Here is a 22373-nt window from a genome sequence, read left to right as displayed (position 1 = left end):
ATACATGCGACGGCGTGGTTATGATTCATTTATTGAAGTGCAGACGTATCGGAGTTGTTCATTGTGACTTCAGGGCTATTATGTGATCTATTTCTCCTCCATTGAAAGCGATAGATTGCGTAAAGATGAAGGCATATGGTTATTCTTACGCTGATCCTAGCAAGCTTCCTGTTACTGATTCCATCATGATAACAGGGTATTTTAGTAAAACTGTAGACTTCGTCGGCTCGGAAAGTCGATGCCGAGAAATGGAAAGGTAGCTGATGTGCATCTGTAATGTTTTATAGTTCATAACAAAGTGAGACTTGCGTATAATATTGGCGAAAGCGTATACTCATGTGAAATGTGTATTCTTTTGGCAGTCCGGTAGAGTCTTATGGTGAACTTATTTCCACCTCGAAGCTGTCGATGATACTTTCAACTTAAAAATACCTTGCCTGGAGGGCGACAGGAAGCTCTGAGGAAGCCAGACTATCAATGTTTCAATTAAGTAGCGATAATATAGACGAACTTCCAACACAATCTACCATCTTGTGACTAAAAACCCCGAAGCCACTTCCTATTCTGCAGAAAGAATCGGTCAATCGCACTTCGATCAATATAATAAACACAACGTCTTCAGGTGTTAATAAGTTACTTTTGAAATGAAATACTTCCTAAATTAGCATTAAAATGTGCATGTTTTCCAAACAGAGTCTTTAATACATTTTGGGAGCTTTTCTCACGATATATCTGAAACCTACTCTAAAGGCGAGCTCATCGTCATTACGATCGGTTGTCACTTAAAAATTCCGTATCGGAAATCCTAGAGGGATGACTTTCGACGATGACCGTGATCACCTGCACTCTCACAATCACTGGAACCCGTGGTGAAAATATCATCCCAATCCAATTTCTATTTGGTTTTAACTGGGGAAAGAGCAACATAAAACTGCACATTCTTTGGGCAACTTTGGGCTTGACTTTCCCTCAAACACACCATTCCCTGTGGTGCACATCAGTCCTATCTTTATACGATGGCCTGACAACCTTTAAATGGATCCTTGGTTTATCCTGACAACCAACTAAATGGAAATTGCTGATCCACACATGTCCATTCTTATCTCCATAGTTTCCAAATCAAAGGCAGCGGAACATTCCTCTTGTGACTCAACTTTTTTTTTGAAAAGCAAGCAACGGCGTAGAATAAAATCAAAGAATGCTGCGATTCATTTTTTGTGACCACCTCTGGATTCCATTCATTTCCATCTACAACTTCCTTTATCTTTCGGGGTAAACCATGGGACAAGATAATGTTGAAATATTTTCATTAATTTATAACAAAATATAAGTTCGAAAAATACCCAAAAGCCATTTTATTAATCCGCACTGCTGAGTGTAAATTAATGTGGAAGATGAATGCTGTAAACGTAGTAGTTTTCCTTAGGTTGAGTTGCAAAGTTCATGAAGTTGACAAAACGGCTAATTTTTCGGTGCGCGGAGTCATTTATTGCACTGACCGTGTCTACATTTTTCAATTTTTTTGTAATAAAATAAATCAGAATTTAGGATAAAATTTCCTTTAAAATGACGTATAGTTCATTATTATAGCATGTAGTGAAGCCAGGATATAAATTTGCAAAGTACAGCGGCACATCATTTTGACGCCGACAGTAGAGGAAAACGCTGTCTTCTTGGCTGGCACTCGAATGCATGAGGATCAACGTTGCTCTATATTTTCATATTTCCTCCCTTGATTTTAAACATCATGGAATTTTCTATGTCCTTCCGTAACTGAAATTTGACAAGTGCCTTAATAATTTGAGTCCATCGTAACGATCGTAACCATCGAGAAACACCTATCTCGATTTTTGTTCGGAAGTTGAGTTTTTATTCTACGGCGGCCGAATTATCGAATAATCTGTTTCAAGTTATTCAGTCAATGAAATATGGAAATATTATTAATATTAAAGTTATCTTCGCTCAAATAGCACACGGGTTTATCATTCCGTTTATCATACTCTTATTTTTCCGAAACGCTCATCCCGACAGACGGCATGCATCGAGGCTTTTCTTCTAATTTCCTCCGTGGGAATGCAGACGAAATTTTTTTCTGGGGTGTTATTGCACAGAGGAACAATGCACCACTTGTATGTTTTCCTTATTTCACCCATGTTCTCCTTTAAACGCAACGTGGCTCTTCCAAACCTGCAGTTACTGGGCTTGGATCTTGGACTCGTACTGAACTATGACGTCACAGCCAAAGATTAGTGGGGGCGGTATTTTTTAGCCCGCGAAACTCGGGCGACTTTTGGGAGTCATTTTCTAGGGTATAAACTGAATTTTAAGCGGAAAAAAGTATATTGCTGTACTAAGTGTTTACTGTAGTATATCAGCATACTGTTTATAAAAAGTATGCAATTTCCCTATTGTATAACTGCGATGAAACCGCTCTCTTCTACAGATTGCTTCCAACAAAATCACTTGATATTAAGAAGTCGGCAAATAAATCCGGAATAAAAATGAGCAAAGAAAGAGTGACTTTATTACTGTGCGCGAACAAATCAGGAAGTCACAAGTTAAAACCCCTGTGTATTGGTAAAAATCGAAGTCCTCGGTGCTTCAAGCACGTTAATATGACAGCACTACCCATAAATTACAAAAACAGTCAGAATGCCTGGATGACTCGAGAGATTTTTTTATCTTGGTTCAATGAAGATTTTGTTCCATCGGTTAAGAGCCACTTAAGATCAAAAAAGTTAGAAGAGAAGGCTCTACTTCTGTTAGATAACTGTCCGGCCCATCCGTCTTCTGAGCTCTTGATATCGAGGGATGGCAAAATAGTGGCTTCGTTTTTACCAAAAAATACGACAGCTCTTATTCAGCCCATGGATCAAGGGATAATTAGAGCATTTAAAGCCCATTATCGGCGGGAATTGCTCACTAGTGTCATAAATTCAGAACTGCAGGTACAAGAATATCTGAAAACAGTCACCCTGAAGAATATGGCTTATAATATTGGATTGGCATGGAAGAAAATAACTTCAGCTACAATCCTAAATTGCTGGTCAAAGTGCGAGTATACAGCGGGCGATAGCATGGAAGACGAAGACGAGTTTTTGGGTTTCACGGAAGAGGACGCACGTGAAGCTTCAGATGTTCTTTCTAATAAACTATTTGTGAGTGATCTCGAGGCCTGGGTTCGCGAAGACGAGGAAACTCCTGTATCGTCTTATAAGAGTGACGATGAAATTGTGGCTGCAGTCCAGAGCCGCGCAAAAACAGCTGCATCATCGGAAGATGAGAGCGAGAATGAAGAAGACGAATGTGAGGTCGAGATGCCAAAAACTGGCCATTTATTACATAATATAAGTGAATTGATGAATTGGTTGGAGGGACAAAGTGATTGCGATAGTATTCATTTGTTGCACTTGCAAAGCATAAAAAATTACGTGACAAAGAAACGCCATCAACTATCGCGGCAAAAGAAAATATCAGAGTATTTTAGTAACTCCCGTTAAAGTAGAGCGTCTAAATCATAAAATAAATATTTTAATAATGTATTACGCAAATAAATTGGCTATAAAAATTACCTTTAAGGGTTTTTTATTGCTTCCCACGTATTTTCCCGTTATAACGCGGTTGTCCGTTAACGCGGGTGTAAGCTATGTCCCCCTAGACCCGCGTTATAACCGAATTTTACTGTATATACAAATTAATATAGTGTTGTAAAAATATGTATTGCACAGGGACTAGCAAGGCCATTGGTAAATAATAATAAATTTAGATATTAAATATATGTATTCTAAATAAATTTGCATTGCAAATCCTGAGAAGATTGGATGAAATCCATGAGAAAAAATCTTCATGAATATTCACATAAAAGGTAAAAGACAATTCCAAGCCATAAACTCAATCCTGAGGACCGATTTCCACATGTATTTAGGAATGAGCATGTTAAAAGGTGAATATCAGATCTACCTAAAAAAGGACTGAACTCTGGGATTGGTACTTGAGGTTATCCTTGTTGAAATCTTCTTAAAATGAGAGAATAACCAGCTGCTCAGCACGCCCAAGTACATCTGTATATTTAAATCAGTTACAACAACATTGGGAACAACACTTATTTACATTTTCATTTCTGGAGTGTTACATGCTGATAGCATATTCATATTTTCCTTTTTAATATCAACAATCATTATTGGCAGGGATGCTGACTTGAAAGAAATATTAGGGGGTCCCAAACCAGGGATCTTGCCCCGGTAAATTTTATAGGTAGTGAGTTTTAAGCTTTTCCAGCATTTTAGAAGAGTCATATGATCAACATTAAAACCCTGATAACTCGAATGTCGATATCTAGCCACTCCGGGGAAAATCGACAAGCCTGACACATTTTTTCCTCACACCCATAATGAATTTTTGAAGGGGCTTGGGCCCCCTCAGGCCCCATGGAGTCAGCAACACTGCTCATTGGTTCCAAATGCCAACAAAGACATACAAAACATTTTTTGAAGCTGTTTAATGACAACATTGCCTTTATTGTCATTTAACTTACAAACGCCACCCATGCACATCACATGTGATTTCTGATCCCAAAGAACCTAAGCAAAGCATGAGGTGGCAAAGCAAAAGAATACTTCTTAATAATAAGATATTTAATACAGTGGAACCTCGTTAAAGCGAGTACGGGCTATAGCGACACCCCCGCTATTACGAGAGATAGCCGATGTACCGTCAATTGACCCTATAATAAGCGTGTTAAAAAATTCGTTTTTACGAGACCCTTTCGATGTTGGCTCTCGCCATAGCGAGGGTGTCACCGCCGGAAGACTTTCATCAAGACTCCTTAACCTCTGTAATTGCTAGCGATCTGTTAGAAATGAAGTTAATGGAGTGCTCAGTCTCAAATTTACGTGGTAAACTGTCGTTCGATAAATATAATGATTGACGAAACAATGCTTTGCATGATTTTTATTCAGTGCGGCGCTTTTAAATTGTTTGAATAATTAGTCGTTATATGAGTAAGGAAATTTAGTGATGCAAAAAAAACATCGCCTATCGTCTGGATTTATGCTTACGTTTATCAGATAGATGTTTATCTGTCACCGCAACACTCCTGTTCCTGTATATCTGTTCGCAACAGGCATATTGGCTATTATTTGCTCCACCTCCGGTAAAGCGACAATTCGCTATAGCGAGTGTTTATTAGTGCACCGTGGGGTGTCGTTATATCGAGGTTGCTCTGTAAAAGGAACAGCTCAAGAGTCTTCATACTTCACATATAGTATATTGCCTCTCTATCTTGCTCCTTAGTGAAATTTAGCTACATCTCCATACCAGAAAAGTTTCTCACTATAATTTTCTAACAGTATGTCTTCTATTATTTAAAATAAAATTCATTTATTACATTAGCAGTTTAGCCCTATCACTGCTGTGAATGTACCTGGTACGTTTGCATGGCAGGCTGCTGTGAACGTACTTTTACATCCTTCCTGCCATGCACTCAGCGCTTTCGCCGCATGTGACTGGTAGGTTTCCGGTGGGTGGGGTGCAGCAAAAGGGTTAATAAATTGAGTTTTTTTCCTCGTTCTCTTGACCTCCATTTTTAACATTGATAAGCATCTTGGAGTGTAGGTATTTAAGAATGACTTGGAAAATTTTTAGCCAATGTTACGGTATATTTTTATACCTTCCTCAGGGCTTTGAATGAATATGATTACATCAATTTGATGCATAGAGGAATTAAAGGTTACTACAATTTTTTTTACCACAACAAAATTATTATTATTAAAAATTTTGTTATTGTACCTCAATTTTGATAATTTATTTGTGGCCAAACCAGGACTAACAGCCAGAAAGGTTTTGTAAAGCATTTTGTAAATCAAATGGCATTACATTGCATTTGATTCCTTACTGTCAACAACTGGACTGCTTGAAGCTAGCAATTGACCAGGAATGGCCAGAATCGACCAACAGAGAAGGTGTTGTGTTCCATCAAGACCACACCAGGCCAATGTCTGCGCTGACTCACCAAAAACTCTGGGAGCTTGGCTGGGAAGTTTGAATGCCTCCATCGCATAGATTCTGGAGTGTTACCTGAAGCTGAAGAACCTAAGCAAAGCATGAGGTGGCAAAGCAAAAGAATACTCCTTAGTAATAAGATATTTAATGCAAGAAACAGCTCATGAGTCTTCATACCTCACATATCCCTTTTGTGTCTCTCTACCTTGCTCCATGGAATTCTTAATCCGTGTAAATAGTCATGATCAAACCGCATAGGTAGAGGCATTCAAACTACCCAGCCAAGCTCCCAGACCGAACCCCGATCTAAATCTACTGACTGGACCTAGCACCAAGCGATTTGCAATTTTCTTATGCATTGCAAAACTTTCTGATAAAAACGTGGCATCTAGAGAATGGTATGGTATTTGAAGTAGGTGACTGACAGCTTAGATTATTTGCGCTATCAGGGAAGGGTTGGGAAGGAAGGGAAAATTCTCTACTTTTTCCGAGTCAACTACCAACGACGTGCGTGCGACAATGCATGATGCGAAATTGAAAGTATTTGAGGTATTCGAGATCGTACCTTTAGCATAATTATTCGAGATCTCGAATATCGAATACTTTCTAGTATTCGGGTATTCACGGATACTATTCACACATCTCTAATTCTAACGATTAAGGTAAGTTTCAATGGAGTACTTAAGAAAAAATAAGAAAAAGATTTCAATTGTACATTGATTAAATTCTTGTCTCTTCTTTTTCAAAGAAATGTGTCAAGGTAAAAGTTATAAACATTTAAATGAGAGGCACGTGCATAAGAACAAAGGTTGACTTCATGGTGGAATTGTAGAGTGGCTCCAACATGATCAAGAAACTGACCATAATCCTAGCAGCCATTTGAACCAACTGACTTTCTGGTAAGTAAATTCCAGTCAAATGAAAAAATAAAGTCAGTTCTAATGCATAAATCCGTATCAATAGTCATGACATTTTGTTATACAGTCTTAGGACCAGTATCTATGCCAATCCAGTTCTGCAACTCTGAAAGACCTTTGCTATCCCAGTTGGAGGAATGAGGGAGAAAATTTTGCTCTATTTTTGGATATTTACTTTTTACTCACTGCACCATGTGTTCTTTGTAGTAACTCGCTATTTCTACTTTTAAAGATTGATTACTTTCTTTTGAAGTAAGATAAGAAAGAGCTCTGTTCTATAGTATCTTGTATGATGTTAGGCACGATGTGGTGGAAGTTCGTAATATTGTTGAAATGACACATTGCAATATTTCCACTTATAGATTTATTTTACACTACGCGTTTCGTCGTTACAGCGACATTTTCAAGTGTGAAAAAAGTCTTAAAGATTTTCCTTATATATCATAGTGCTTGAGGGGAGGGTGGGAGTAAGATGGAGAATGGGGTTTGGGTGACGAGAAGCGAGCATATTGAAGGCTGGGGGGGGGGGGGGGGGTTGGAGGGTCGTTTTAGGGTCTCGAACTGAGGCAGGGTGAGGGGGAAGAAAAGAAAGGTTCTAGGATGGGTGAGGGTACCCTGCATTCATTCACTGTCTTCTTTCGGGTTGTGGTTGTCCGGATAGCGTCCTCGCCCAGATGATCTTCTCCTCCTGGGTAGTTGACCTCGTGTCCTTCTTCTACTGTTCTTCTGCGGTGTGAAAGTGGGGGTGTAGTGTGGAAAGGGTTTGTACAAAAATTTTTAAAAAACCTTTGGATATAGTAACGTATTTTTTTCGGGGTCAACTGTGACGGTTGGGAATCTAGGGTCCAAACATGTGTCAAGAAAAAAGGGGGGGGCGGCTGGGAATGACTTTTGGCATTTCATGGGAGATCTGTATTTTGTATGTGTCTGTGTTTTTGATATTGTATCGCCAGTAACGGCGAGGGGTAATGAAAAAGATTTTCGTTCATCAATGGAATCTTCATCTGTTTTAACTTTTGGATTTCTAAGATTTCCAGGGAGTCTAATTTTTTCCCTTTTATTTCCGTGTGGAGTATTTCTAAGTCAAAGTTGCAATAATGATCTGTTTCCAAGAGATGTTTTGCCACCATAGATCGGTCGTCCCCTTTTCTAAAAGCTCGCTCGTGTTCTTTACCCCTGGTTATGAAACTAAGGCCAGTTTGTCCCACATATGATGCATGAACCACATGAAACTTTGTACACGCCACTTCTTTCCTTTATTTCGGTTTTCTCTTTTGTATTTGATAGGATTTTACCTATGTTGATCGGTGTATAGAACGAAACTCTGTATTTTTCCTTCGGAATTATTTTTGCTATGCGGTACGATAGGGGGCCGAGAAACGGTATTTTACACCATCTGTGTGTATTTTCCTCGTTGGGTGATGCATCAGCAAGTGTTGTCACTAGTTCTATTGCTTTTTGTTTTTGTTTTTTGTTCAGGAGGCTGTCAATTAGTGTTGTATGGTATCCATTGTGAGTCGCTATTGTTTTGATGGTGTTAAGTTCTCTGAGGAAATTTTCTTCTGTGAGAGGAATATTCACTAGTCTGTGTACCATGGATCTGAAGCTGGAGAGTTTGTGTGTTGTGGGATGTTGAGAGTCTGCTGGAATCACTATATCACTAATCTGTTCTATAGCTCTAAAAAAATGGGCCATTTTTGCAAAAAGTAAATTTTTCCAGTGTATTCATGCTTTGGGCCAAATTATAGGATATAAACTTTGGCCATAATCCTTAAATATTTTTCTATTCCATCTAATCTGCTGTATTTTTGATTGCTAAAATAATAATTTTCATATATTTCATGCAACTAGTTTTTGCATTTATTTTAACATTTCCGAGGAAAAAGTTTTTATTCACTGACAAGCCAGGATTTTTCCTGTCAAGGCATGAAAATACCTGACATTTTGCATATTGACTGACAGGTGACCCATTTTCCCTGATTTACCCAGCATGTGGCCACCCTATAAAACACCTCACAGTAAAGCCTCTTAGCTCAGTTACAACAAAGATCAAATTTTTAATCAAGTTAGAAGCAAAGAAATGCAATGTGGAGGGATGAGCATCAATAACCGTTCCTTCTGAATCATTGCCCAAAAACTTTCAATGCACTTTTTGCTGATGCATCCTTAATTTCTTTCTCTCCTTAAAGGCCTTTGGACAATCTGAGCATTTGAATGGCCTATCATCTGAATGTGAACAATAATGGAGGCGCAATCGGGCTTTGGTAGCAAACTGCTTGCTGCAGATTCCACACTTGTGGGGACGAAGTTTCATATGGATGTCTTTCAGGTGAATATTTCTATTACTGCTATGAGAGAACTGTTTTGGGCACATGGAGCACTGGTATGTCTTGATGGTCGAATGACTCTTGTAGTGATTGGAGAGGCTGCTTCTGGTGCTCAACTGCTTGCCACACGTACGACATTCAAATGTTTTAGTTTTCAACTGACACACTTCCACGTGCAAATTATAAGTGTACTTTTTTGTATATGCTTTCCCACAATTGTCACACCGAAAACGCTTCTCCGACTCCTGATGCACCAGTGATTGGTGCAGACCCAAGTCAGCCCGTGAACCAAAACCATTGAAGCACAGGCCACAAAGATAAGCCATACTCACATCATGTGCACTCTTTATGTGACGCTTAAGGCCTGATTTGAATTGAAAATTCAGCTCACAAATAGTACAGAAATATTTTTTCTCTTTCGGATGCACGCGAAGATGCCTTTCCAATTCACATTTTTCCAAAAATAGTTTGTAACAAATGGGACACCTCTCTAAACCAAGGGGTAAGTGGCACTTGACAATGTGACCTCGCAATTCTGGTTTTTCCGTAAATGACTTGCCACAGTAATCACAAATATAAAACACAGTACCTGCATTAAGACAACTCGTTGAGGGACTTCGAAATTTTGTTTCAGAGGACTGAGAAGCCTGTAAATTATGGTTAGGCGATTTCATCACATTTTTCAAAAGGGGTTCTTCTGAAATTGGATTTTCTCCCTCAAAAGTGGATAATTTCACCATCCCAGAAACATTTTTCAAGTCTAAATTATTATGAACATCATGGCCAATGGGACTACTCAAAATGTCCTTTTGCACTAATGATGTCACAGCAACAGATGTTGAAACAGTAGTACTAGAATAATCCATTTCATTAAGATAATTTGTCTCTTCTGGTGGAATCTTCTGTTTAAATGCAGACACACAGCTAAGCAATCCTGAAAACCTTGGATCCAACTGATGAGCAGCTGAACTATTCTCATTGTCAATAGCACTTGGTGACTGCTTCGACTTGGATTCACACCCTAAGTCATGGCTGCTATGTTGTTGACAATTATTTTCCTCCTGAATCTCAGCTGATCTACTAAATGCATGGTAAAAATTGCTACTGTCACTGAATTGGTTGATTTTCTCAAAGTAAATACCAAGCGGACTATTGTCACTCAGGTTGCATTTGTTATGCGGCAATGTCTTATGATCAGAAAGCTTGTTTCTTTCCTTGTAATTTTCACCCTTACCCTTTCTTGTGCACTTGAAGTCAAACTTCTCAATGTGGAAAATTAGGCTTTCTTTTGACTTGAAAGTCCTTCCACAGCGTGCACAGTTAAGACTGGGATCAAGGCTAGGTAAGGCTGCAGCCATCTTCTTTTCTTCCTCAACACATTGCCTGCTCTGTCTTTCAGGGAAATCATCACCCTGATGATCCATTATCGTATGACACAATTTGATGTGCATTTTCAACTCCCTGAAGCTGAAAAACTCAGTCTTGCACATTTCACAAACACAATAGTCAAGAGAAGATTCAATCTCACAATTTTCTACACAGTTATCCAGTCCAGAGCCCACCCCAAAAGACAGAGAATGTTCTTCACCAGACTTATCAGCATCATTCTCTGAAACTATTTGTTCAAGAACACAACAGCTACAAGGGCAGAGAGTTACTTCTGCGTCACATTTTTCATTGAATCCTTCACCTTTGTGCGGTAAATTTTCCTGCGATTGGGAAAAAAAAGTTATCAGGAGTTTACGACACATTAACTAATTTACACAACCACAAAATTATTTAGTTGATATGCACATCCGCTGTATATGTCAAAAACCATCAAGCCATATATATACTATGTATTATTCCGAGTTAAACTATTAATGATAGACAGATTATAAATAAAAGTAAAATAAACATGCATATGTCAAAAACCCTCAAGACATATATTAACTATGCATTATTCCAAGTTAAACGTAACTATTAATGATAGACAGGCTATAAAAAAATAAAATAAACATGTTTTTAACAAAAACAATAAAAAACAAATAAAAAGTTAAAAATAAGCTCACTCAGAGAATAAAGCGTGGGTGCTAATTAGGAATGAATCTGATACTTGAGTAAGGATTGGCACCCATTCATTATTCTCTGAGTGATAAAAATCCTATTTTACTATCTTTAGTACATTTTATACAATTTTCAGAAAAAGCATATCTTTCTAGTGCATTTTCTCTAATGCACTGATTGCAGTAAAAAAAAAACGGATTTAGAGTTTCCTTTGCAATTCACTTTTTTTTGTTAATTTTAGCACTATGCTTATCGCAGTGTAATAATCTAATCGCATTTTTGGTACACTATTCGCAGTAAAAAAAACTACCTGGACATCTTTACAAGAGAAAATGCAATATATGTCATCCACTACAGAGAGTACTGATATATTTTTCAATTCTTCTTTTATTTTACCATTAATTTCTCCTTTTTAGTTAGAATATAAATGTGGATTTTCAAATAATTTTTCAATCCATTTTAATACTATTTTCATAATTTTCTTTTATAAAAGTAAGGCCTATAAGGCTACCAAAAACTTCCTCATACAAAGTGCAACATAACAAAGCATAAAACTTTGAATGACATGTAAAAATCAACTTGTAATAAACATTTCAAAATTTAAGGAAAAGAATCTACTTTCCCAGGATTCAGACCTGTAATCTTCTGGTTGTGAAACAGTTAACATTGTGCCAGATGTTAACTGCTGCAGTAAGGAAGAATTAAATCATTTATACCCCAAATCTGACCGAATAATACAAATGTTAATAGTAAAAAAATAGCAAATAAATGTTAATAGTAAATACTGCAACTGAAGACCTAGGAATAATGTAAGAATGCATTGTCATCTGATTCTGATCTGTAATGAAAATTTCACACCAATTCAACAATAGGAAGTGGGTTAAAAATCAATTAGAAGATTCCATCAATGAAACAGATAAACACACGAAGCAAGTTAAGGAAAAGTGCATAGAAAGGAAAAAACATAAACATTGCTGTACAAAGAAGAGCAAATTTCATCAGAACTGAACCTGCGATGACAAAGAGAACACAGATGCTAATTTGCATTAAAAATTTGAATTAAACATGTATTATTCCTAGCATAATTTCATGAAGGCAAGCAATAAATGAATTTGAACAATTTAATATCTTCCAGTTTTTTCCCAGCATATTATGTGTCCAGAATGTTTTTCACTATACAACTGAAAACTTGATTTAAAATATACTACATAGAAACACAGACTAATTCATGAGCTCTTTTTTATACTTGTTTGTATGACATTTATGCCATTTAAAACATTATTTGCTAGAAGCAGAACTTAATGCAGAGTACATAATTAATAGGAACCCAACAAAAGATCTGGAAAAGGAATTCTTTTCCACAGCATACATGAATGATGAGGTTAACTTCTTTGTGAATACGGACACCCCAAGGTGTGCCTTGTCACAACACCATCATAGTAATCTCCTGCCTAGACATGGTTGGTGGGTTTATGCAACCCCAGGGATAGAGAAGCCGTGACCAAACAAAATGGCACTTATTTTCACATCATTCTTGGATGCTGATAGAAGTAAAAGCTGCAACATGGTACCTAGAGGACATATTTATGGATGCCTTCCAAGGAGAATACTGGGAGTAGAAGAAATGGATGTAAGTGTTGTATCAGAGGAATTAAGACATTAATTTTTTTTCTGAGACATAAGTGTAAGAGGGAGTATTTCTGATAGTAAATGTCCACATCCTATAAATTTTCTCACCCAAGAGTACCTAAATTAAAATAACAGTATAATTGGGATGGCGGATACAAATGGGGCCACTAACTCCCCCTTTCAGGGCAACCTGCATTGTAAATTTTTTATATCATAAAATGGCGCTGTCTTGGATATGTGTATACAGTAGACCCTTGTTATTACAAAGTTCACGGGACCGAAAAACCAGAGGTTCGTAATAACGAAGTTCGTATGAACGTTTCTTTTAGGAATCGTCCAAAAAAAAAAACAGTGTATAAGGAACACATTTAAATAATGCAGAAATAAATATGAACAGGTGAATACGTTTCAGTTTCTCAAAAGAAGAATGCAGCATGATGCAATCGAGGGTTGGTATCTTCCCAAATACAGTAAATACGAACAATATGCATCCCAAGACCTTGTTCCTAAGTTGATAAACCTACAGTCCGGCCGCCGAGAGTTGTCCGATGACAGGCAGAATAGTCTAGGTCAGGGTAGGGGGCAAGGTTGCCAAGTAAGAAAAGGAAACACCTAGAAAGGGTTCCGTGAAGAGAGGAGCTGGAAGGGATGACCAGCGTGAAGGACCCAGAGGAAGAATCACTTGGTTTGGTGATTCGAAGAAAGGGCTTGTTTTGGTGGAACAGGCTTATTTCGGTGCTCCTTATGCATACAACAACATTGTATGACTAGGCGAGGGTGTGAGATACATTTGGGGCACAGCAATTGGCTGTAAACCGTGCTGGCCCAGGGTTATCTGCCCCTCCTATTATGCCGTCATTGGGCAACTCTTGCCGTCCAGACTGTACGCAAGGTATTGAGGAGTACGGTTATCCTGCAGAATGCAATACTGCATTATACGTATGCGCTAACTCACGATCGTGACGAACTGATCTAGCTGGGCGAGCGACGCATCTGGAGCCGAAAAATAGCTCCCCAGGGTGACGAAGAGCGGGCAAAATGCTGAACAGTTCTGAAATTTACACCGGATTCAATCATACTTTTTTCAGATTGTGCCCATAGTGAGTGTTCGGGTGCCTTCACAGCTTTGCGTTGCATCGACAAAATCCACATTTTAAAGCATGTATGTATCCAATTTTAAAATTATGGTTCCTACTGATACAGGTCTGTTGATGAGTTACCAAAATGAGAGTTGATTGATTCTATTGATATAAACAAAGCATGTGAAAGAAAGATTACAGGCGGTCCTCGACTTTCGTACAATTCGCACGTTCAAAATTGACACCTTTTACTTGACTTCCGTACGCTGAATTTGGACTTTCGGACGTGGGTATGTAATTATTTTGAATTCCCGTGATGTTTAGTGCGCATCCCAACATTCAATTGTTTCAAATGGCAGTATATGCGAACAATACGAATGTATACAATGAAGGGAATTGTTGGTAGTTGAGTCTAATCTAGGTGATTTATTTGAGAGAGGGACTGCCTGCTATAGGCTCCTTCATCAAGAGAAGAAGAAAGCCTTCATTGGAGAGATTTTTCAAAAAAGTTGACTAGACATCATTAAATAGCTTTCAATAAAACTAGTAAGATCTTCTTTCTAATTGAATTTTTTCATTTGAGTGCTGTTTAATTCACCTTCAGCAACGATATTGCACGAAATATCAACCGAATTTCATTTGTCTTTTTTGAATAACATGCGAAATATATGCAATCACGAATGTCACCTGCCGAATGTCGAATTTTGGTGTAAAAATTAAAAGGTATCCAGAGCGAGGGTTCAACAATTACATTTTGTTATGCTTCTTGATACGTCTTTTTATTTATGGTGGACATAATAAGTGAAATGTCAACTTAAACGCCAAGAGGATGTTTCACTCGATAGCCAACGCATTTCTTGTTTTTTTTTTTTAACTTTTATTTACATTTTCTGCGTATTTTCGAAAGAAATTAGATGATTTGAGGAATTGTATTAACATATATTATTAAAATTTAGTGAATTGAAATAAAATCCGTGAAAAAAAGGTTTTAGTACGTATATTACGCTCTTTTGGAACGTAACCCCTAATTAGTATGGAAGTCAATGGTTCGACTTTCGTACACTTTTTCGGGAACGCATTGTGTGCGAAAGTTGGGGACCGCCTGTAATATATTTATTTAAAGAGAAAAGGCTCCCACATTATTCATTGATTTCATCAATTTCGGCGTATTTACACGAGCCATACGTAAGCAGCATTATGGTAGGCCACCCTTTGGCCACAGTATGGCCGCGGATCAAAACGATTATGGTGCCAAAATGGCAACCCACAATAGCCGTAATGGCATGCCACTGTATGGCCACAGAGTGGCCATAATTTCTGTGTAGATTGGAAAGTTTGCTAGAGAATACGTCCCATAATAATAATTATATTAATCATCTATAACACATTCATCATTTGATCATTTATAGCCTACTCATACATGAGTCGGCCAGAAATGCATTTCAGAGGAATTTCAAAATGTTATTGAGGTATTTGCTAATGAAGCCATGTGAAATGGGAACATTAATATTGACTCCATAAATTCATAGCCATAAAATTCTGATTAAGAATTTTTTTCCTTGGAATGAGTAGCTTAATTTTAAAAAGACCAAGTACATTGAACAATGAACCAAAAGGCTATGACTACTTCAATCTTTCACCAAATCAGTTCCATTAAGACTTTTACACAGGGCTTGCTATTGCACCATTCAGAACTGCATTTTTTTACACAATCTGACATGCAATTGTGCATGCCCTATACAGCCACTTTCAAATGGGGCATGTACAGTTGATTTCAAAAGTATTGTAACAAATGAAGCGGCGCCACTTTAGCTGCAGTTTGGAAATTTTGTTTCGGTATTTTCTATTGTACCAGTAGGAGGGAATTTTGAACAACATTTCCATCTCCTGCAATATTTTTATTATAACACCATTAAAGGGAAATGTATGAGCAATGTTTAACACCACATAAATTGTGCAGCTCATGCTAGATAATAAATCCACCTCCAGAACATCAATTCACTTTCTCAGGTGAATTCGCCAATCCGTCGAAATATATGCTTTTACAATTAATGCTGAAGTTTCCCTTGAGAGATAGCAAACATAACATATGCATGAAATATCCACCGCAATATCACAGCAAATGAAGCCACTGCATGTTAAAATTCAGTTTGAGTAATTGACACTAGAAGACTGGTCTGTTCCCTTGCATCACTTAGGAAAGTTTGTAATGAAACACCATGGGAATCAGTGAGTGAGTTGGCCTAGTGGTAATGCAGAGGAATTTCTTCAGTAGCATACAGATTCAGTGGCATAAAAATACTGCGGGTGATGGGAATATTGTTCAAAATTTCCCTCCTACTGGCACATAGAAAATACCAAAACTAAAATTTCCAAACTGCAGAAAAAGTAGCTCTGCTTCATTTTCTGCAATGCAATACGTACAAGAGTGCATTTCAAATTGTGCCAGGTAAAGCTAGAATGCATGAGTGCAAGACAGCAAAATATTTCTAATTTCGTCCATGCATTAGTGCAACTGCACCCCTTATTGAGAAAAAAGTAGTTTAGAGAACATGCCCTGAGTAAAACTGGTTATACAATTAGTTACTTTTATTTCATTATACATATTCCTTCCAAAATAGGCCAGTAACAATAAGTCCTAACGTAATGCTAAGCCAACATGAGCAAATACCAATTAATATACCATTTTCACCCCATGACACTCCTGGTCATGAACAGGATTCATATCTTTTGATATGAACATATGAACAGGATTCATACCTTTTTCCTCCTGCATTTCGATACAGGATAGCAGATTTCATCTTTACTAGGCTGAACAATGCTGTCAAACACTAACTTGCTGCGGGCGCAGCGTATTTTAAATTCTCTGAAGTCTGACAGCCGAACTAGGCACGAATGACATATCAACCATGGTAGGCGACCGTTTTTCACGATCTGAAAGCAGAATTAGAAAATGATGTTACATTATTAGAAATTCAAGTAGTAAATGTGAACATAGACTTTTTCACACTCATTAAAAATTCACTGATGTACCCGTACAATAAATTTCTATTTCTACACATACAAACAGATGATTTAACAACGGGTTCAAAAAATCGCGAATTCAACTCTGGTGATGAGTGAGATACCAATTGGTCACAATCACGGTTTTTTCTGACAATGCCCACACCAAGCATATTGCCACAAAAGGGGATACATCATACATGATCAACCGGTGATAGTAATTTAACTTTTGCGCTGAATTGTATAACACAACTGAACCTGCACTACTGAATGAACTTCAAAAAGTAAACGAACTCGTACAAGTTGATGTATAGTGTAATCAGGCCAAGTGAAAAAGAAATGGTACAAAATAATTACCTGGTAATTCAGCAAATTGTTGACTGCTTCCAACACAAAAGATTCATAGGGACTGTTATCCATAAAGATATTCAATAAGCTTCCACTACAACACAAACACAGCCTACAAAAGTTATATTGATACAACGGATGCATATTTAAAGTTATATTAAGAACCTTGCGCGGAAATGACAAACATCAGAACTCCGACAACTTGAATTATCTGTGATGACTGAAGTTAAATCTCAAAGATTATATACTCTAGTTAAATCTATTTTTATGGAAACTCATGTTCGGAGGGTACCGCGCCATAGCGCCCTATTGTTCTGGATGTGCATGGATAATTTTCATACTTAATTTTAAACCATGATCCATGGTATAAACACCTAGATTTGCAGGTGAAAAGTTAAGAAAGAAATCAAAACCCATCAAATAATCCAACCTGAGTAAGAAACATTCTTTTCAAGTTAATTATTTCCTCTTTCTTCCGCACTTTGTTCCGCCGCGTAGCCGAGGCATCGCAATTCCGTTTTCAGTTGTTTATTGTTGTGGATCGTGTGGGACCATGAAGAAGCAGTAGCTGCAAGATTTTAAGAATAACTGTTTAAAACTAAATATGGATTATTTAGGCGAAATTGTTGCTCTCAGCATTGATGGTCTTGTATTTTTTGTTTGCCTAAAACAATATTTGAAAAACAGACGCGTTGTCAATGAAATTAAGGTATGTTTCTGGTGTTTCTCTTTCTGTTCAGTAATTATTTGAATATAATATTTTTCATTGTCTATGTCAGGGCGCTCCAGTGTATGAAATTAGCCCCGAACTAGAAAAAGCAGTTCGTCTCGAGGCTAGGAAAAAATTACCGTATGCAGTTGTTCGCGGTCAGGTGAAGGCTATTGGGCCTCCAATCGACAGCAGTAGTGCAGACGGAGTTACCGGCGTTATACAGAAAATTACATTTAGAGAACATGTAGTATCTAAAGGTGCTCATGGATTTTGGTAAGTATTGAATCAAATTCTTAAATTATAATCCTTCTTATGCACAGAATGACTATGTTTGGTATTCATGTGAATCTCCCATTATCTTCAGGAGCGACAGTAAGCGTATCATTCAAGAAACTAGTAATTCCATACCATTCGTGCTCATGGGAAAATCAGGGGAAACAAAAATTGAAGTGCTTGATGCAGACACTAACGCAGAAATGTTGGAGTTGACGACCATAGCTGATAAATTTCAACCGACTGAAAGTTCTGGTATTGTCGAGCACGTATGGGGCTATTTCACTGGGATACGGCGTCGTGGAATTCAGACGACCGAAGAAATGTTAAAAGAAGGTGCCATCGTCACCGGTGTCGGAGAAATTACTCTGAATACTGACGGATCGAATCCAACCAACCCTTTCGATGACATCAAGTTCCTGGTAAATGTCCCCGCAAATGATAGTAACGCTAAGCCATCTTTTGTATCCACGGATTTTTTAAACAGTGATGTTGGTTTAGTGCATGGCTTAAATAGGAACCAACTAGATACACACTCATTAACTGCCAATAATTTTAAGGTTGACCAGCCGTCCTTGAGGTTGCATCAACCCGTGAAAGGTGGGCTGCCCCTCATCATCAGCCATTTGCCACTTCCATCGTTAATAACTCGGCTGGAAGGTAAGAGGAAGGCTTTTGGATGGGCGGCAGCGCTGCTTGGAGTTTCGGGAGTCGTTATCAGCTGCTGGATAGCTTTCAAGTGGGTTCGTGCGAAGAAAGAGAAGTTAGATCAGGACGAGAGGAAGAGGCAGAGGGAATTGGAAAGGAGACAGAGGCGGCGGCTGGCAAGGGAAGGAAACAGCAGTGGTCGTCGAGATAAGAGCGATGAACTTGAAGAAGCACAACTTTGTGTTGTTTGTCGTGAAAACCCCAAAGAGTTGATTCTGATGCCCTGTGGCCATGTTTGCTTATGTGAAGACTGTTACGAATCAATTAGTAATAAATGTCCAGTATGTAGAGCTGAAGTGGAAAAGGTTAGTGCAGCATATATAGCGTAATTGAAACTTGGTTAATGTGTTTCAAATTACTTTTGTAATAAATTTTTATTTCTTATGGTAGGGGAACCATTGTTGAAAGAAATGGGTTTTATTTCAAGCCTTAATTTTCGTCGTCTTCAATGGTTATCATGGAAGAATGCATTCATTTCTGACTTGGTATACTATAATGCGGAAATTGTTTATCTAGGTTTAATTATCTTGTCATTCTCCTTATACCTTATAAAAGCTGAGCAATAGAATTGAATCAGCTGGGAGTTATGAGATGAAATAAGAATTTTACATAGGAACAGATATCGTCAGGGCTCAAGGATATCCATAAAAGCACAACTATTAAAGCATTGGAAATCAAGATTATATAAGACTATGTTACAACCTGTAGTACAGAATTTTTTGAAATATTATAAATCAGTCTGAAATGTTAACTTCATTGTTTGAAAACAAAAGTTCAATGACCATGGCCTCGTTAATTAAAACTAAATCTGGTGTTCAAGAATGGATGATTAGCCCAGGAAATGTATATAGACCCAGAATTCATTTCTCAAATGAAGAGTAGAAGACTACGATGTAAATGGAAGGGAAGATGATGTCCTATGTGAGTAGTATCAGAATGAGGGAAATGAGTATCTACTGATAGGGAAAGACCACGACCAGAGACTGGATGCTTAACAGAAAGAGATAATGGCATATTTTTAGCAAGGCGATTTGTATACTCTGTTTGCCATTGTATTTGCCTAGCCATTTGTTTACCTGGTTGCATGGGCTATACTTCCATTTCGGCTATTGAAAATAATTTCCTTTGGCTCCATGTCTTTGTCTTTCCATGACATATGTATACTGAAACTTTCTTTCTTATGTCTGAATCACATGATCATTTTTTCCATCCCCTTGGACAGACAGCTCCAGGGATCGTCCTAGCGATGGCGGAAAATGAGTTTCTCACTATATTTTCCATGATGCACCAGAGATGGGATCTCCATCCCTTTCACCATGGTATGCCTTTTTTATTGCCTACAACGTCCTACGGCCAATAAATGCACAGCCTATAACAGCAATTGTAACGCCACACTTAGCTTATAATTGAATGGCAGTGGTAAGTACGGAAAGTGATGGAAAAAGGGACGGTGGGAATGACTGTGTAATTCGGAAAATGGTTTGAGCAATCACTCTTTTGGTTCCTGAAATCCTATCAATTGCGCTATCATTCTGAGGGACTGAATAAAGGATCATATGATTCATTTTAAAATGTTTCATCTTCCTCATTCCTTGGGTTGCGAAAGGGTTAACATGCATAGGTATGAAGAATGTGCAGGGTAGCTTGTCATCTTTGCTTTTGAATTCAAATAGACATACCGAATAACCTTCTGACGTAAATGTCTCCTTTTTGTCAAAGCTTTTGAGAAAATTAGACACTTAACTTGTTTTCACTCAATGGAAGCTGAAAATTGTGATAAAGGGAACCCAGGAAGATGGGACTGAGAATCAATGACGATAAGACCAAATTTATGTCCTTGGATCGGAGCCCTGATAACTCCAGAAATATTACAGTTGAGGATCACAATTTTGAAAGAATAAATTAATTTAAACCTTGGTACCATAATCAAGTCGAACAATAGTGAATCACATGAGATAAAAACAATAAACTCAGCCAATAGAAATGTGTACGCCCTAGACAAAATGCAAGTATAAGAAAAAATTTCCCATCAAAACCAAACTGAAAATTTATAAAGCCATAATAAGACCAATCCTTCTCTATGAAGCTGAATCATAGGGTATTGTCAAAAGAACGAAAAGAAGTTACCTTAGAAAATAAAGTGTTAAGGAAAGTTTTTGGACCCAAAAGAGAAAATGGAACCAAGAGATAACATTACAAGGAAATCTCTAATCCTTTTTTACCTCACCAGACGTAGTAGCTGAAGCCAAGAGCCGGAGATTGGGATGGGCAGTGTACATCATGAGAGGAGAGCAGGAGCCCCTATTAAAACACGTCTGGACAGAAAACCCTGATGGAAGACAACAAAAAAAAAACATGGACGGATGAAGTATTGATTGATGAGGGGAGAATGGGAGTCAGTGAGGAGGATGCAGATGATAGTTAGAATTTAGGGCAGATAGTTGGCGAGGCTAAATACTATATAGGATATAAATGGCCATTGGAATAAGTAAGTATAATTTGAAAATGAAGGGCCAGTCTCAATAACCGAAAACTAAGCAAAAAGTATCAACTTTGCAATAAAGTACAATGGGCAATAGAAATATTTTAAATGAATTACCAGTATGCCTCGATTTCCTCAATAGGCAGAATTGCACTCCTAACTGCAACTGCGAGCTTAACTAACACATTTTTTTCTATCTTCTGAATGTGAAGTAATAAAGTGGTATGGCTGGGAAAAAGAATTCCATAGATTCATACATTAATGTTTTCTTAAAAGATCATGAGCTTATTATCAAAATAAACAAGCACAGGAAGAAAAAAATTTCAGAGACATACATAGAAGCAAGAGGACATTATGGAAAGGCTCTACCCAAGTTCTCTGTGTTGTTGAAGAGCCACAAAATAATCTAAACTATGAAAATTTAGACCTCTGAAATTCAAGCTTTTACAAAAAGCTACAAAAATTTTTCTTAAGCAATTCAAATACATACAAATTTTAAGACCCGAGAAGGTCTAGAAAATGCAAACTCAATAGAAAGAGTAGGCAAATGTAATCAATATGTATTGTATCAAAGATGATGGTGCTCATATATTTCTCCATCCATTCTTCCAAGAACAACCTAACAGCAAAATATTTTGAGAGTTCTCAGATTTCCCAGTTTTAAAATAACACCGCTTTTAAAATCAGCTGTTAACTGAAATCCAAGGACTTGAATTCAGGAGGACATGAGTTTCATATTTTGTTAATTTACATTAGCCCGTATTCTTAGTCGACCCTACATAAGTGGTGAGGAGTAATTCCGTCATCAAGTTCTCAGAAATGACGCAGATGATGGCATAAACCTTTTCT

At 37.6% G+C, this 22373-nt stretch overlaps 2 protein-coding genes across 7 annotated transcripts in view; one reads left to right on the top strand and one right to left on the bottom strand.

Moving 5' to 3' along the window:
* Positions 1-17882, bottom strand: part of LOC124162800 (gastrula zinc finger protein xFG20-1-like) — a 76083-nt gene extending 58201 nt beyond the window's left edge. The window contains exons 1-4 of one of the 5 annotated variants that reach the window (XM_046539450.1): positions 17780-17838; positions 17359-17443; positions 16759-16932; positions 8547-10953 (exon numbers count right to left, since the gene is read on the bottom strand). In XM_046539450.1, coding sequence (XP_046395406.1) covers positions 9058-10953; positions 16759-16932; positions 17359-17421 — 2133 coding nt within the window. In that variant the 5' untranslated portion in view covers positions 17422-17443; positions 17780-17838 and the 3' untranslated portion in view covers positions 8547-9057. The other 4 variants (XM_046539451.1, XM_046539449.1, XM_046539453.1 and 1 more) reach the window with 4 other exon arrangements.
* On the top strand, positions 17871-19449 carry LOC124162802 (mitochondrial E3 ubiquitin protein ligase 1-like). 2 transcript variants are annotated; one of them, XM_046539460.1, is made up of 4 exons: positions 17874-18058; positions 18129-18334; positions 18426-18756; positions 18895-19449. In XM_046539460.1, exons 1-4 carry the CDS (start codon positions 17954-17956, stop codon positions 19369-19371), a joined length of 1119 nt encoding a protein of 372 aa, XP_046395416.1. In that variant the 5' UTR covers positions 17874-17953; the 3' UTR covers positions 19372-19449. The 2 variants fall into 2 exon arrangements, with proteins under 2 accessions (XP_046395415.1, XP_046395416.1); XM_046539459.1 differs by having other exon boundaries at positions 17871-18058; positions 18426-19449.
* Positions 19450-22373: the final 2924 nt, after the last annotated feature.

The sequence above is a fragment of the Ischnura elegans genome, chromosome 7 (assembly GCF_921293095.1).
Source record: "Ischnura elegans chromosome 7, ioIscEleg1.1, whole genome shotgun sequence".
NCBI lineage: Eukaryota > Metazoa > Arthropoda > Insecta > Odonata > Coenagrionidae > Ischnura > Ischnura elegans.
This window is presented reverse-complemented; position numbering and strand designations above follow the sequence as displayed.

Excerpts from the sequence above, each read along its gene's own strand:
- LOC124162802 (XM_046539459.1), top strand. The coding sequence starts at position 17,954 with ATGGATTATTTAGGCGAAATTGTTGCTCTCAGCATTGATGGTCTTGTA. Across the intron at positions 18,059-18,128 it reads GCGTTGTCAATGAAATTAAG|GGCGCTCCAGTGTATGAAAT; the intron begins GTATGTTTCTGG and ends TGTCTATGTCAG. Across the intron at positions 18,335-18,425 it reads AAAGGTGCTCATGGATTTTG|GAGCGACAGTAAGCGTATCA; the intron begins GTAAGTATTGAA and ends CATTATCTTCAG.